The sequence below is a fragment of the Lemur catta genome, chromosome 3 (assembly GCF_020740605.2).
Source record: "Lemur catta isolate mLemCat1 chromosome 3, mLemCat1.pri, whole genome shotgun sequence".
NCBI lineage: Eukaryota > Metazoa > Chordata > Mammalia > Primates > Lemuridae > Lemur > Lemur catta.
In genome coordinates this window covers 55,576,121-55,590,748 of record NC_059130.1, presented here as the reverse complement: position 1 = coordinate 55,590,748, position 14,628 = coordinate 55,576,121, and the positions used below count along the sequence as shown (strand labels likewise).

Sequence of the window (14,628 nt, the reverse complement as noted above, 5' to 3'; positions counted from 1 at the left end):
AACAAAAAAATTCACTTGTGGTTCAAGCTGATCCAATATCAGAATGACCAAAGCAGTTGTCTTTTTCCATATAGCCTCATGGGTGAATAATCTTGCCTACTGTCCATAACACTATTTCCAAAGTGGCAATAATACAATAACAGTGTGTGTATGTGTTTGTGAGGGTCATCCTTCAAGTTCTGGATGACTACTTCTGCCACTAATCTTCTCTCTCTGTGAACTGTTACAGATCTTTTTTTTGCACCTTAAAATTCAGAACTAGATCAAAGCTTGTCTCTAAACTTCTTTTTTCAGATTTAACATTTTCTCAATAAGTACTAGTTATTGAAACAGAAGAAACTTTTTCCAATAGCACCTCTTGTAAATGTCTTGAAAATAAACATTGGTCACAGTTTTAGGCTCATCATCAAATCAGAATCCCTGAAGAGAGGCCTGAGTATTGGCACTTACTAAAAGTGTCATGATCAAGAAACACTGACTTAGATGGCCTCAGCCCACCCCATGAATAATTGTATCTCCAAAGAGAATGAAATACAATATTTGGATAAAGAGAACTTTTTTTTTTTTGAGACAGAGTCTCACTCTGTTGCCTGGGCTAGAGTGCCGTGGCGTCAGCCTAGCTCACAGCAACCTCAAACTCCTGGGCTCAGGTGATCCTCCTGCCTCAGCCTCCCAAGTAGCTGGGACTACAGGCATGCGCTACCATACCTGACTAATTTTTTCTATATATTTTTAGTTGTCCAGCTAGTTTCTTTCTATTTTTAGTAGAGATGGGGATCTCACTCTTGCTCAGGCTGGTCTCGAACTCATGAGCTCAAAGGATCCTCCCACCTCGGCCTCCCAGAGTGCTAGGATTACAGGCGTGAGCCATCGCGCCAGGCCAAGAGAACTTTTTATAAACACTAATTGCTAATAAATATTACATCTCATTTTATGTCAAATATATATTTTACATTATCAAAGAAATTTGGAGAATGTTCAAGAAATTTGGAGAATACACAAGAATAAATATGCATGTGTATATAAAAAGTCATTAACAATCATAGTTCATGTTTTGGAATTTTTCTTTTTATTTCTATGCTTTATCGTTCAAAAAAACGTATTGACAGAGCAGTTATCAGATTCCATATGTAATTTTGTATCTTGCTTTTCAAATTTACCACAGAGTTCTAAAAACATCTTGACAAGAACTGCACAAGTTATTAAAAATTTTTGATCAGTCATTACTAGCCAATAAAAAGCAAAAGGTAGGCACGAGGTTTCATTAGTTTGGGCAAGAGGAAGGTATTCCAACCAGATCCTTTCGCGCTTGCCAGGTTCAAACATGGCGGGCCGCAGCCAGCCCTTCCAGTACACTCAGTTCGCTTTCCCACAACCCCCGCCAGTCTTTGGCGCTTCCTTTTCACCTTCCTTCCCCCAGGCCAGTTGCAGAGTGTCAGCACCCGAGAGCGTGACAGCGGACTTACTTCCCGCGGCCTCCCCACCCACGCGGGGGCCCGCCCACCAGCTGGCGTCAGCCAATGGCAGGCCGCGCTGGGGCGGCCGCCGGCGCAGGTCGGCCCCACCCTCCAGCCTCGCTGTGGCCTGCGGCTCCCAGGCGGGTAGCGCCGCTCTCGGTCGCGCGTACTCATCGTGTGGAACCGCGGGTCTAGGGCGCTTGCCGCCGGATACACCTCAGCCCAGCGCCGCCGAAGCCGTCGGCCCCCCAGCCTCTGCCATGGACTTCGAGGACGGTAAGCGCTGCCTCTGGCTGGTCTGCTCGCTGGCGGGAGGCGGGGTGGCCTGCGCTGGGGGTCTGTTTACCGTCTCAAGATGGCCGTGTGGGCTTTGTTCTGCGGGCCCGAAGGCCGCCCGCCCGCCGCGGGCCCAGCGCCCGCAGTCGGCCTCTTCGGGGGCCTGCGCGCCCAGATTCGGCCCGCCCGGCGCCGCTGCCGGCGGGGACCTGGGAGCTCGATGCCGGCTCGATGCCGGGCAGGTCGCACCCAGAGCGCGAGGGCCTCAGGGCTCGGGCCCCGGGCTCGCCTCGGCTCCTGTGCGTGGAAATTTCCCCGACGCCTCCAACTTCCCGGTGTCGGGCCACGGGGCGAGCGGGGCCTCACCCGCCTCGTCTGGCATTCGCCCTGCAGGGCAGCGACCCAGATCTTCCTTTTAGTGAATCTTCAATCTCGGGTTACTTCTTGCCAGATAAAATTTTCAGAGGTTTGTTCGCAGTGATGTTTGTGATTGCCTTAGTTTAAGATGAGTTTAAAGGGCGTCTGTAAGTGATATGTAGAGGTAGGTATCCATACAGAATGGAAAGCAAGCTACTTCCTGGTTAGCAGACTGGGAAATTTACCCACCACAATTACCTCATTGGTAATCCCTAGTTTGAAATACTTCTGTAACCAAAGTACTTTTCTTTGGATTGTGTGTGGATGAGTTTTAAGTTCAGAATTTTGGCACAGCAAGCGTCAAATGCCCTTCACATTCAGACCTATACACAGCCGCCTGTGTTGGACTTACTGATTAAATAAACTGTGTTTTAGCAATATCCCTTTTCAGTCGTCTCTGACAGCTGTTCTTTAAACCGTTTTCACAGGATCACAAAGTAAAATTAATTTGATCTTCACCTTGACTTCAGATCTTGTCCAACTTTCATAGGAGTTGGTATCAAGATAAAATGGTATGTTAGTGACAGCGTTAGGGAGACTTGGAAAAGGGCTTGTATGATTAAACTGTATTTAATACTGAGTAATCAGGCCTTTCTAAATCAAACCAGTTCACTAGGTAGTTGTAAACCTCTAAGTCCACCAAAAAATTATTCTTAACGTTAAATGACTTGTGATCTCTGCATATGTCTTAACGAATGAGCTTTTGGTTTTTGATAAGATTTCATGCTACAAAGAGTTAAAGCTGTCAAATCTAAGCATATGAAAGGGGAATGGAATAACTGTGGATACTTTTGAGTTACTTTGAAATAGGAATTTTAGCTCTTAGCACACTGAGCTGTTTTTGTTTGTTTTAGCTGGACTTTGACTCATTTTGATGTAGATACTTTTAAACTATGAATATTTGAAGTGGCTGGAATTTGGAGTGGAAATAAAAAATACATTACTGTGTTTTTGTGCTAAAGTTTGATGGCAGTACCAACACCCAAGGTACAGCCCAGGCTAACAAGGTGGGGGGTGGGGCAATGGGAACGGTTCTTCCTCCCCTCCACCAAGGCAATAAGGGAATCCATTTTCTGTAGAGAATTGGAAAACATTAAAAAAACTTAGTGGAGGCCGGGCGTGGTGGCTCACGCCTGTAATCCTAGCACTCTGGGAGGCCCAGGCGGGTGGATCGCTCGAGGGCAGGAGTTTGAGACCAGCCTGAGCAAGAGCGAGACCCCGTCTCTACTAAAAATTAGAAGGAAATGATCTGGACAGCTAAAAATGTATATAGAAAAAAAAATTAGCTGGGCATGGTGGCGCATGCCTGTAGTCCCAGCTACTCGGGAGGCTGAGGCAGTAGGATTGCTTGAGCCCAGGAGTTTGAGGTTGCTGTGAGCTAGGCTGACGCCACGGCACTCTAGCCCGGGCAACAGAGTGAGACTCTGTCTCAAAAAAAAAAAACCAAAAAAGCCACACATATTTAAAAAAAAAAAAAAAAACTTAGTGGGTTTGTTTTTTATTATATTGGCATATGCTTGCAGTTCTAAACTGTGTCAGTGATAAAACTAAGCAATGTCAGTGATAAAATATTTCCTCTCTCACTGCCCATCCTTAGCCACCACCGCTGTATTTGGGAGATGGAGTTTGACTAACATTGTATCTATTTTTTTCTTCCCTCCCACTCCCCCCAGCATTGTAGCTAAATCAAACCCTGTGTAATGTAGCAGGGTTCTGTTGTATCCAAATGACCACAGCATTAAATTCTGTTCTTTTCAGTATTTATTTGTAAAATTAACTGACAGATTTGACATTTGTCAAATTATTAGTAGTTTTGACAAGAAAATTGCCAATATAGTTTTCAGTGATGTCGTATTCTGGATGGATATAGAACGCACTCATATACGTATATGCGTGTCACATAAGATGTTGACATCTTTAGAGAGCAAATTAAGTGGTAAAAGAAATATTAACTTTGAAATAATTTTGTATCACATAGAATCAATTTTCATGGCTCTGCTTTTGCATTGTTTGATACATAATTTACTCTACCTGCATTCCTTTTTGTTAATCAGTATAAATTAGCACTGAATCCCCTCTATTGGCTATTGTGTATCAGGTGTTATAAACTAACTTACATTATTATAATTTGGATAATAAACCTGCCATTTGAGGAGGTAGTGAAGAAAGGAGAGTTATGTGTTTTCTCTAATGGGTTATTGGTAATTATTTACACCCCAATTTTGCAGATAATTGAGTTAATAGCATTTAAAAATTGTGTTTGTTTTTGAATAGATGGGGATATAATTTTGGGATTTTGCTAATATTGCCCTAATTTCTTTTTGTTAAATATGTCTTCATAGATTACACACATTCTGCTTGCAGGAATACTTACCAGGGCTTTAATGGTAAGTATCCTCTTTCATTTTATCTTAAATTTGTTGAGGGAATATATTTCAGCCTTTCTCTTCATACCCAGAAAAATAAAATGTCACTATAAAAAACCAGTTCCACCTATTTCAGTCATTGTTTTGGCTCTTGATATATCACTTTTCAGTGTTAATGGTGTCATACTATATATAGCATTTGAATTTGGAATCAGAAAAAATTAGGAGTTATTCAGATTAGTTTGACTTTTTGTCTGTCAAAAGAATTATGATTCTTCTAATTTATCCCAAAGGGCCTGACTACATTCTGAATGATGAATTTTACAAGACACTGGCTGAGTTCTTTTTGTTGAATTAGAGGCTTTGGTATTGAGTAATGCAGATTAAGTGGATTATTGGCTTGATTCTATGTAGCCTCTATTGTAATGCGTTTTAACCTTGTTTTTGAGGTCATTTTCCTCAGTGTGTCTAATTGTGCTAATATATGAAGAGCTGTCTATAGGAGTACATAAGAAGTCTGCTTATTTATTGATATAAGCAAAATGTTAGAATTGTGACTACAAAGCTAGATAGAATCATGAAAAATATGTGGAATACAATTGGTTGTCATTCTGATAGTTATTTCAGTTAAGGCCCTGCCAGAGAGGATAATAACACAAGAAAAGGACACAGAACAATTCAAAGAGGTTAAAAAAATATTGTATGAAGGACTTGAGGGAGTGGCATTAAATATCCTGACTGGCAGAGAAATGCAAAAGCTAACTGTTGGGCAGAATAGAATATATTCATAAAGTGAAACTGAAGCAAATGTACCAATAAAGAAGACTATGTCTTTTTATGGGAATAATTACTGTAGAGTTAATTTTTATTTATCATTTCTATGGATTAAGAGAAATTTTGGATTTTATTCAGGCTAAAAAGGCTCAACATGTAGGAAGTAGTTTATATATTAAGTGAGTGCTGAAGAGTATGTTTTTGAGCAGGAGAGTGACATAATAAAATTACTAAAGGAAGTTAATTTGCATCCACATACAGGTTAGATTGAAAACTGGAAAATTAGCTAGAAAGGCATTTCATAAATTTAGATATAAGGATTTTAAGACCCTGAACTTGGGGAGTGACAATAGTAATTTTAAAAATATTAAGATATTTTTTAGAGAAAATTAGCAGAACTTTCAGGCAAACCAGTAATGAGTAGAAAATTGAGAGGGTTGAATAAAAAGGAATCCAAGATTTTAAACTGGAGTGAATAGGACCTTTTACCAGAGAAAGAGAAAGAGAGATTTTGGGTAATAGATGGCCATGATCTCCAGTAGGATTTACTGGAGAGTTAGATTTAATGTCTAAACATAGGACTTGAAATACAGAGTTATGCAGGGCCAGAAGTTTATTTCCTTATTAATGCACAGTTTTGCAAAAAGGTCTAATGTTATGGCTTTTATTTTTTCTCTTAATTTTAGTTTGAACAGTGGTACTTATCTGAGGGTGATTGTTAGAATCCCCTGGGGAGCTAGGAGCGTTTTCAAAGTCTGTTCAGGTCATATCCTAGATCTCTTGAATCTTAATTTTAGGACAAGTCCTTCATGGCTATGTATATTGTGCAAAAGTATTCTGAATGATTTTGGAATGCACCTCTGGTTAAAGACCACTGCTTGACAATACTTTGAGGTCTAGGTTATCTTTATTTTACAAATGAGGAACTTAATTTCAGGGACTTGATTTGACTTCATTCAACAAATATTTATTTAGTGCCTGCTGTGTATTGTTCTAGGAGGTAGGAATGCAGCAGTGAACAACATAGACAAATATTCCTGCCCTTGTGAGCTTCCAGTCTAGTGGAATGAAATAGACAGTAAACAAAGAAGTAACAAATATTGTATGCTAGATGATAATAATTGCTAGGGAGAAAAATAATGTAAGGAAGGGGGACAAATATGTGTAATTTTAGCATTGTTGGGGAAGAACTCACCAAAGAGGTGACATTAGAGCATAAGATTTAAGGGAGGTGAGTATGCAAGCTATGAGGTTATCTAAAGGAAGAATGTTATAGGTTTTAGGAAATAAAAGATGTGTAGATACCAAAAAGCCCAAAATACATTTCATTGTTAGCATTTTTTCCAGCAACTGAAATGAAGTAGAAGTTATTGGAAAACATGACAAGATGCAGATTTCCTCCCCACTGTTTCCTGGGAGGAACTTGTATTTCTAGTGTCTCCATGTTTTCTTTCTTGCTTCTTAATACTTTTTGTATAAATAGCAGATAGAAAAAGGGAGAGCATTCCAGGTAGAGGGAACAGCAGGAACAAAGGTAGGGCTGAGTGCATTGTATTTCAGAGAGACTTAAGACTGGCTTGACTAGAACAGATGATTTTTGCTGAGCAATCTTTAAGACAAGGTTAGAGTGGTGAGGTATAGCTAGAAGGTGTTGAAAATCAAAGGTAATTTTCTTATAATATATAAGAAGCAGTAGAAAGTGAAGTCCTGAAAGAGTCGAGGGAGTGAACAGTGCAGGTACAGGGGAAGAACATTGCAGACAGAGGGAGCAGCAGGTACAAAAATGGGTGTATACCTGTTGTGTTCTAGAAACAGCAGGGCCAGTGTAGCTGGAGTGGAATAAATGAATGTATAGTAGATTATGTTGAGGTGATGAGGCAGATCATATAGGGCAGGGTTTCTCAACCTTGGCACTGTTGACATTTAGACTGGATAATTCCTTGCTGTGAGGGAATGTCACATGCATTGTAGAATGTTTAGCAGCATCCCTGGCCTCTATGCATTAGATGGTAGCAGCACCTGCTTCCTCATTGTAACAACCAAAAATGTTTTCAGACATTGCTCCTGTCTCCTGGGGGCAAAATTGCCCCTGGTTAAGAACCACTAGTGTAGGTTCTTACAGGTTATTTTAAGGCTTCGGCTTTTACTTTGAGTAAAATGGGAAGCCATTGGAGGGTACTGAGCATTGGAAATCATTTAACTTATATTTTTTATCAGAATTATTCTGATAAAATAATAAATAGGGAACAAAAGTAGAAGTGGAAAAATGTTAGGCTGTTGCAATAATCCAGGTGATAGATGCTAGTAGCCTGCACTAGAGTGCTAGAAGTGCAGAGTTGGTGAAAAGTAGTCCTGCCAAAGACTTAGTGCCACACAACTATTAATAATTAATTATTTTGGTCATAAGTCAGTTTTTTCCCCACTATTCCACTGCTGCTTCCTTTTGTTTAGTTGTAACATTTTTGTGCTTATTTATATGATAGAGTGATCCAAGTGTTAGAATAGATCTAAATTATTATGTCAGTTTTATTTTTCTGAGTAAATTACTTTCTTATTTAAAAGTGATTTTAAAATTCATTTTAGTAACCTGGAAGAAAAATTGTTTATATATAAGCAGTCATCTTACAGAATCTATGTTCCTATAACTGTGTAGATTGTATACAATATAAAGAGTTCTCTTTAATTAACTGAATAATACTATGAATGGTACTATGAATGATAAAACAGAATCACTGCTATACAAAAATAACTTTATTAATTTTTGTGTACTCCACAGTGCCTGGCACATACATGGTCAGTGTCCAATAAATGTTAATAATTTTATGATTGCATAGTGAAATGAAAACATTTAGAATTTTGAAAACTAAATGATTTAGTAGTCAAAGGCAGCCACTGCTAACTGAAAACAAACTGGCAGAAATAGCAAAATATAAGATTTTTTTGCTTTGTGTATATTACTAAACCTAATTTTAAGATTATTTTTTAATGTGAGGCCTTAGATGAAAACTTTTTATTTTGGAAACTTTATTTTAATCTCAAAATTGTCCTCTGAGAGATATAGGCATAAATTACACTATATACTTAACCACCTCTAAGACAAATAATTGACTGTTTTATTAGTCTAGAACTGTATTGTTTAATATGGTAGCTACTATTTACTTACTATTGAGCACTTGGAATGTGAATAGTCTGCATTGGGATGTGCTGTCAGTGGTTCACACTGGTTTTGAAGTCTTAGTATGAAAAAACAATACAAAAATCTCATTAATATGTTTTGTATACTGATAAACTTTTTCTGCTCTTATATTAAAATCCATCAGTGTGTCTTATACTTACACTTTGAGTGGATTTCTTTTTAGCATATCTGATTCTGTAATATCAGGCATTAGTTATTTGGAAACTGAATTATATAGATTTTCCAAATATTGACAGGTTTTATTATACAATATAAAAAATAATATTCATTGATACCACCACCAACTTTATCAGAAAAGCCTTTAAGTACTGGGAAGCTATCAAACTCAAGATGGTAGATAGAAGTTTTATAAAATTATAATTTTCACTAGAAAGCATGTATTTTATCATTGACAACAAAACTGTCATTTGTTTTCCTTGAAATGATAGTTTCACTTAGTTCATTTTTGAGAAAATGTCTGCCAAATGCCCAAATCTGAAAACCATAGCATTTGTCTATCAGTTTGTCTTTCTAGTATAAAAGTGCCCTTGTAAAAAGTGGCTAATTTAATTCACAAACCAAACACTTGCACAATGGCTTTTCCTGGAGAGAACTATGATACTTTGGTATGCAGCAAAATTGCTTTATCTGTACTTCTGTTTCACTGCACAGAACATAAAAAAGATGTGTACTCAAAGATCATGATTTAATAAAATTAATAATTCTTACTGCTTCATCAAGAGCATTCTTTTTTGAGACAGAGTCTTGCTCTGTTGCCTGGGCTAGAGTGCTGTGGCATCAGTCTAGCTCACAGCAACCTCAAACTCCTGGGCTCAAGCCATCCTTCTGCCTCAGCCTCCCAAGTAGCTGGGACTACAGGCATGCGCCACCATGCCCGGCTAATTTTTTCTATATATTTTTTAGTTGTCTGGCTAATTTCTTTCTATTTTTTTAGTAGAGATGGGGTCTCGCTCTTGCTCAGACTGGTCTCAAACTCCTGAGCTCAAATGATCCGCCCACCTCAGCCTCCCAGAGTGCTAGGATTACAGGCGTGAGCCACCACGCCTGGCCCCATCAAGAACATTCTTAAGTGAAGATGGCATTTTTATTTTATTATTTTTTACTGTGAGTGCGTGATATTAAAAAATATAATGATTACTAGTACAGTCTGTTGGTAGTGCCTCAATTTGTACGAAAGTGCCAACAGTTTTACCACCAGTGCTTTTACATCTTCAGTGCAATGTCAACACCATGAAAAAGGAAAATAATGTTCTAATATTATTTATGAAAATAGGTTTGACCTTGTGAATCCCTGAAAGGGTCTCAGCACCTCTCAGTGATCAGCAGACCATCCTTGAGAGCTACTGCTCTAAGATACATAGAAAAATTAGTAACAATCAGACCCTTACCACAAGACTAGTGTAAATTTAAAATGAAGCCACAAAATTAGACTATAAGGTAGAGTATCACATAAGAGTTACAGGCTTTTGTAAATATTCAGAAGAAAGATGATGCTTAGCTGAGAGAATATCAATAAAAGTTTTCTTGAATTCGTTATTTATTAAATGGGCTTTAAAAGGTTAGAAAGTTTCAGTCAGAAGATACTTGAGGTAGCTGAGGGAAATGTCTCATGTAGAAGCAGAAGCATGCTGCTCAACAGGAGGATAACTATGGGACTTCAGGAAAATCATTTCATCTCTTAGGACTTTGGTTCCCAAATCTATAAAATGAGAAGATTGAATTTGATCATTTTGGTTTCAAGTTACAAGAGTCTAATGAGTATTTTTGTAAAGTTGTCGTTATTGTTAGGACTAGAAATATTTAAGTGATTGTAAATAAAATTTAGTGTTTTTAAAAATGTAAACTAAGGTATTTGCTCTGTGCATACTATTGTATTTACACATAAAATTGGGGGATAGTAATGAGGGATTTTAAACTGCTTATAGGAAACATTCTAAATGTTTTAATTTTTCGTTTTTATAGTCATCGTAAATTAATTTTGTTATCTCTTTTATTATTTATTTTTCATGTCAGAGGTTGGGACATAGGTAGAATTGCAGTGTCATAAAATATACTTAGTACCCTTATTGTATTAGAATTTTTTTTAGTGTTCACATTGCTAGAATTTACATTCATTTTCTTTATTCAGGGGAATTTGAGGGTTTAAATATTTGTTGAGTCCTTATTATTTATAGGCACAGTCCCAGTCTGTGATTTTGCTTTTTAAAAATATCTATTTCAGTTATTGTGAACATGGCTAATTGAAAATGTGGTTTCTGAGTTTTCAGACATTTTGAAGGCAATTAGATGCAGAAAATAGGTATACTTATGTCATAGTATACTTATGACAAAAATTTTCCCTTTTGACATTATTAAATACTGACTTCTCTTGAGAATAAGAATTATGTATCATTAATTATATATATTACAGTATCTAAAGAAGGCCTTATGATAGTTCCCTAGCAAATAATATTGGTTAAATTGAAAATAATTCTAATATAGAACTTTTCAGTTGGTAATATATTTTCTTTGAAATATCAGGCTTTGTTAGCAAATCTGATTTTTCAGTAAATTATCCTTTTTGTGTTTTTTTCCTTTTACATCTAGTGTGAGTTTAGTTTAAATATTAATGATGAATTATCATCTCAGGTGATTGATGTGAACATCTTGTGTTTTATGCAGAGATTCCTTAAGATAATGGTATATTTTACTGACAATTTCTTAACTCTCTTTCAGGAATAGATCGTGATTATGGTCCTGGATCTTATGGAGGTCTGACATTCAAGGATATTTATCTAAAAATTCTTCTTTTGAGTGCCAGTAAAGGTGAGCATTGTTTAATTTTTTTCTTTTTAAACTCTTATAGGGATGGATCGTGACTATGGCCATGGATCCTATGGGGGTCAAAGATCCATGGATTCCTACCTAAACCAGTCATATGGCATGGACAATCACAGTGGTGGTGGTGGGGGTAGCAGGTAAATTGCTTAATCACTTAGCCAAATAATAGACAACTATAAGATTATGGATATATTCTTTTAAGTATTTCTTAGGCGTGTTATGATACTTGAACTTTGCTGTTTGGTATTGAATAACCACCTTAAATGTTTAAGGGTGTTAATAGGTATAAGAATTTATCTCAGGATCACTGGCAAACATTATTTTAGGAAAACCCCAAATAGCTATTATTTCAGTATAATACAGTAAGATACTGTTTTTAGCAGTGAACTTTTTAACTTCTTTTACTTTTAACTCCTTGTCAATCAAAATGTCCTGAACAAATGATATAAAAATGTTATTGAAAATCTTATTTGTGAAGCTTTTTCTTAATAACAAAAAAAAAAATCTTTCCTAATGTGGGCTGTATGTAAAGCAGCAAACCACTCTGACTAGAATGGATTTAATTGAATCAGTCTAGTGACATTCGTTTTCTAAGAAACAGTTAAGATAGGTATTCTATTAATTTTAATTTTAATAAGAGCATATTGTAATAATAAAAATGTTCTTTAAATCCTGTCCAGGTTATTCATTGGCAGATACTATTTACACCAAAAACACTTGTGCTCTAGGCTAGGAGCATTGTATTAATGCCATGAACACTGTACCTAGGTTGTATTTATATTTCACTGTTGATACTGTGTAAAGCTTAAACCTACTTAAACAACTATAGGCTTTAGGGTTGACCGTATTTCAGGAAAAGAGGGTCTACTTTATGAGGCAAAAGATTCCTGATAATATAAATAAGACTAGTTAGGAGACATTTGAAACCATCATCCTTCTTCATAAATTGAAGGATCCAGATTCCTTAATGATGGACTGAATGATGCTTACTTTCCTTCTTTCTGCTTCCAGTGTGCCACTATGGTTTATAGTAAAGAAAAATCAAGAAAATGAACGATTACTACAATTTTGTTTATGTGAGAGATGTTTTGAAAAATGTAGTTGAAAAGAAATAATTTTTTATATGGTTATAAGGATTCAAAAGTAAATGCTACCTTCTATTTAGTGATCTGTCAATAACTGAAGTAATGTAACGAATTTAAATGTTTTAATATATCATTTATTGCCATATTACATTGTAAATGTGCATAAACTATTTCTGTAGATGTTATTGTTTTATCTCGTGTAATTGTGGGCCTTTATAAAACTGTGTTGTAAGACATGAAGTAACTTTTATAATCCATGCTTTGGGTTTGTGAGAAGTAAGATGATTTGTTTTCTTTTGTTGACTCTTAAAACCTTGAGGAGACTGTGTGCTCCCTTTTTTAGAGTAGTTTTATGTGATAATTTCCTGACAGGAAATAATTTTTCAAATAATTGAAGACATTATAAAATGTATTCTTTCTCATCTGCCTTGAAAATTTATATGCAGAGGGTGTATATGTTGGTGATCTTTTACTTTTGTATTTTATTTTATGTGTTCATCTTTCTCGATTTGTTAGATTTTCTAGTCTACAAGTAAAAAGTAATTGAGGATTGATTGATTATTAACCTTGGCTGAAGTTTGGCAGATTGTCAAATTTTTATAACCAGAGATAATTCCCCAAATTTTGACTATTACAGACAAAATGAAGCAGTTTTGTAATATAGATTATTGAGGTGCAAAAGGATCTCTCTGTGTCACAAAGAGCCTACATCTATGTGGTCTTCAATTTGTGTCCCTTTTGAAAGCCAAAATATTGTAAATGTTTTGTAATTTTTAATTTTAGGGATAGATTCAAAGAAAGTTTGAATAGCTTGTGAACTTGAGCAAATGACCTTTTCTAAGACTAGGGCTGGGCTTAAATAATGACAGACAAATCTCTTCTTCTTAATTAAATAGAAAAGCTGCTGAAAAGCAGATTTTTAAGCTAAGGTTTACTAAACTCAATTCCTATTTAGAAGTTGACTCAGATAGCTTTCTATCTGGTCTCATGTTGAACTGCCCAGCCCTAATCAAGCGTGAACAAAAGTAGAACTGTGCAAACCAGTATGGTATAAATGAATTTTAGTTGATAAATGTCATCTGATAATTTGTCTTTTGAATTGTCTAACATTAGTAAGCTTACTTTTGTTTTTTCCCTCACTGTGCAACTTTTCCAGGTTTGGACCTTATGAGTCTTACGACTCCAGGTCTTCTCTGGGTGGGCGAGATCTGTACAGATCTGGCTATGGTTTTAATGAACCCGAACAAAGCCGCTTCGGAGGTAGTTATGGTGGTCGATTTGAGAGCTCCTACCGGAATAGCCTTGACTCTTTCGGAGGTAGAAACCAGGGCGGGTCTAGCTGGGAAGCACCTTACTCCCGTTCAAAATTGAGGCCTGGGTTTATGGAGGACAGAGGAAGAGAGAATTACTCTTCCTACAGCAGTTTTTCTTCACCCCATATGAAGCCTGCACCTGTAGGCTCTCGGGGGAGAGGAACGCCTGCTTATCCTGAAAGTACGTTTGGAAGCAGAAACTATGATGCTTTTGGAGGACCATCAACAGGCAGAGGCCGAGGCCGAGGAGTAAGTACAACAGAATCTTTTCAGATTCTTTTCACTAGTCACTCTTTTAAACCCTTTCAAGACCATCGTTTTCAACTAGAATAAACACTGTTCATCCCAGTGTATTTTGAAGCAAAAGCTGAGTCATAAACATATTTTTTAGGTTGACGGTAAAAGTTTTTCCAGCACCTGAGAAAATAAGTGGCAGTTTGAGATAATCAGAAAGTTGTGCCAAATCTCCCTTTATTATAAAGGTGAGGATATTAGGTTTGGTCTAAAAGGGGTTAAAAGGAGTTGCATTTTTCCTTGTAAACACTAGCAGTTTTGCTGGTGGAACAGTTCTTAGATTTTTGTGAAAGGTCACTGAAGTCTTTTTGAATTTTTGAGTAGGTTAAAGGTGCAATGTATGATAAAATGTTTATACTTTGTTGCTAAACTCTAGCAAGTAGAATTTCTTCAAAGCTCCATGTTTCACATTAAACAAAGAGACTAAAAGTTGGTGATAGGTCAGGGTAGCTTAGCCATGTTGAAGAAGTTGATGTGTATAATAGATTGTAGAATGATTTGTGGTCAGTATAATTTTGCTAACTTACTCTCTTACAATATGTCCTATTGCTGGTTGTTTTATTTTCCCTTGTGTCACTAGCTTTACTATTGAGAAATAATTTCCTACCTGTACAGACATGTTTATGGCTC

The 14,628-nt window shown here is 36.8% G+C and overlaps 1 protein-coding gene across 5 annotated transcripts in view; it reads left to right on the top strand.

Annotated features, from left to right (window-relative positions):
* The first annotated feature begins 1,584 nt into the window (after nt 1-1,584).
* Nucleotides 1,585-14,628, top strand: part of ZNF326 (zinc finger protein 326) — a 31,981-nt gene continuing 18,937 nt past the window's right edge. Inside the window, exons 1-5 of one of the 5 annotated variants that reach the window (XM_045547559.1) lie at nt 1,585-1,733; nt 4,493-4,537; nt 11,202-11,237; nt 11,332-11,443; nt 13,548-13,953. In XM_045547559.1, coding sequence (XP_045403515.1) covers nt 1,718-1,733; nt 4,493-4,537; nt 11,202-11,237; nt 11,332-11,443; nt 13,548-13,953 — 615 coding nt within the window. In that variant the 5' untranslated portion in view covers nt 1,585-1,717. Of the gene's footprint in view, nt 1,734-2,993; nt 3,138-4,492; nt 4,538-11,201; nt 11,292-11,331; nt 11,444-13,547; nt 13,954-14,628 lie in introns of those variants that run through there. The other 4 variants (XM_045547560.1, XM_045547561.1, XM_045547563.1 and 1 more) reach the window with 4 other exon arrangements.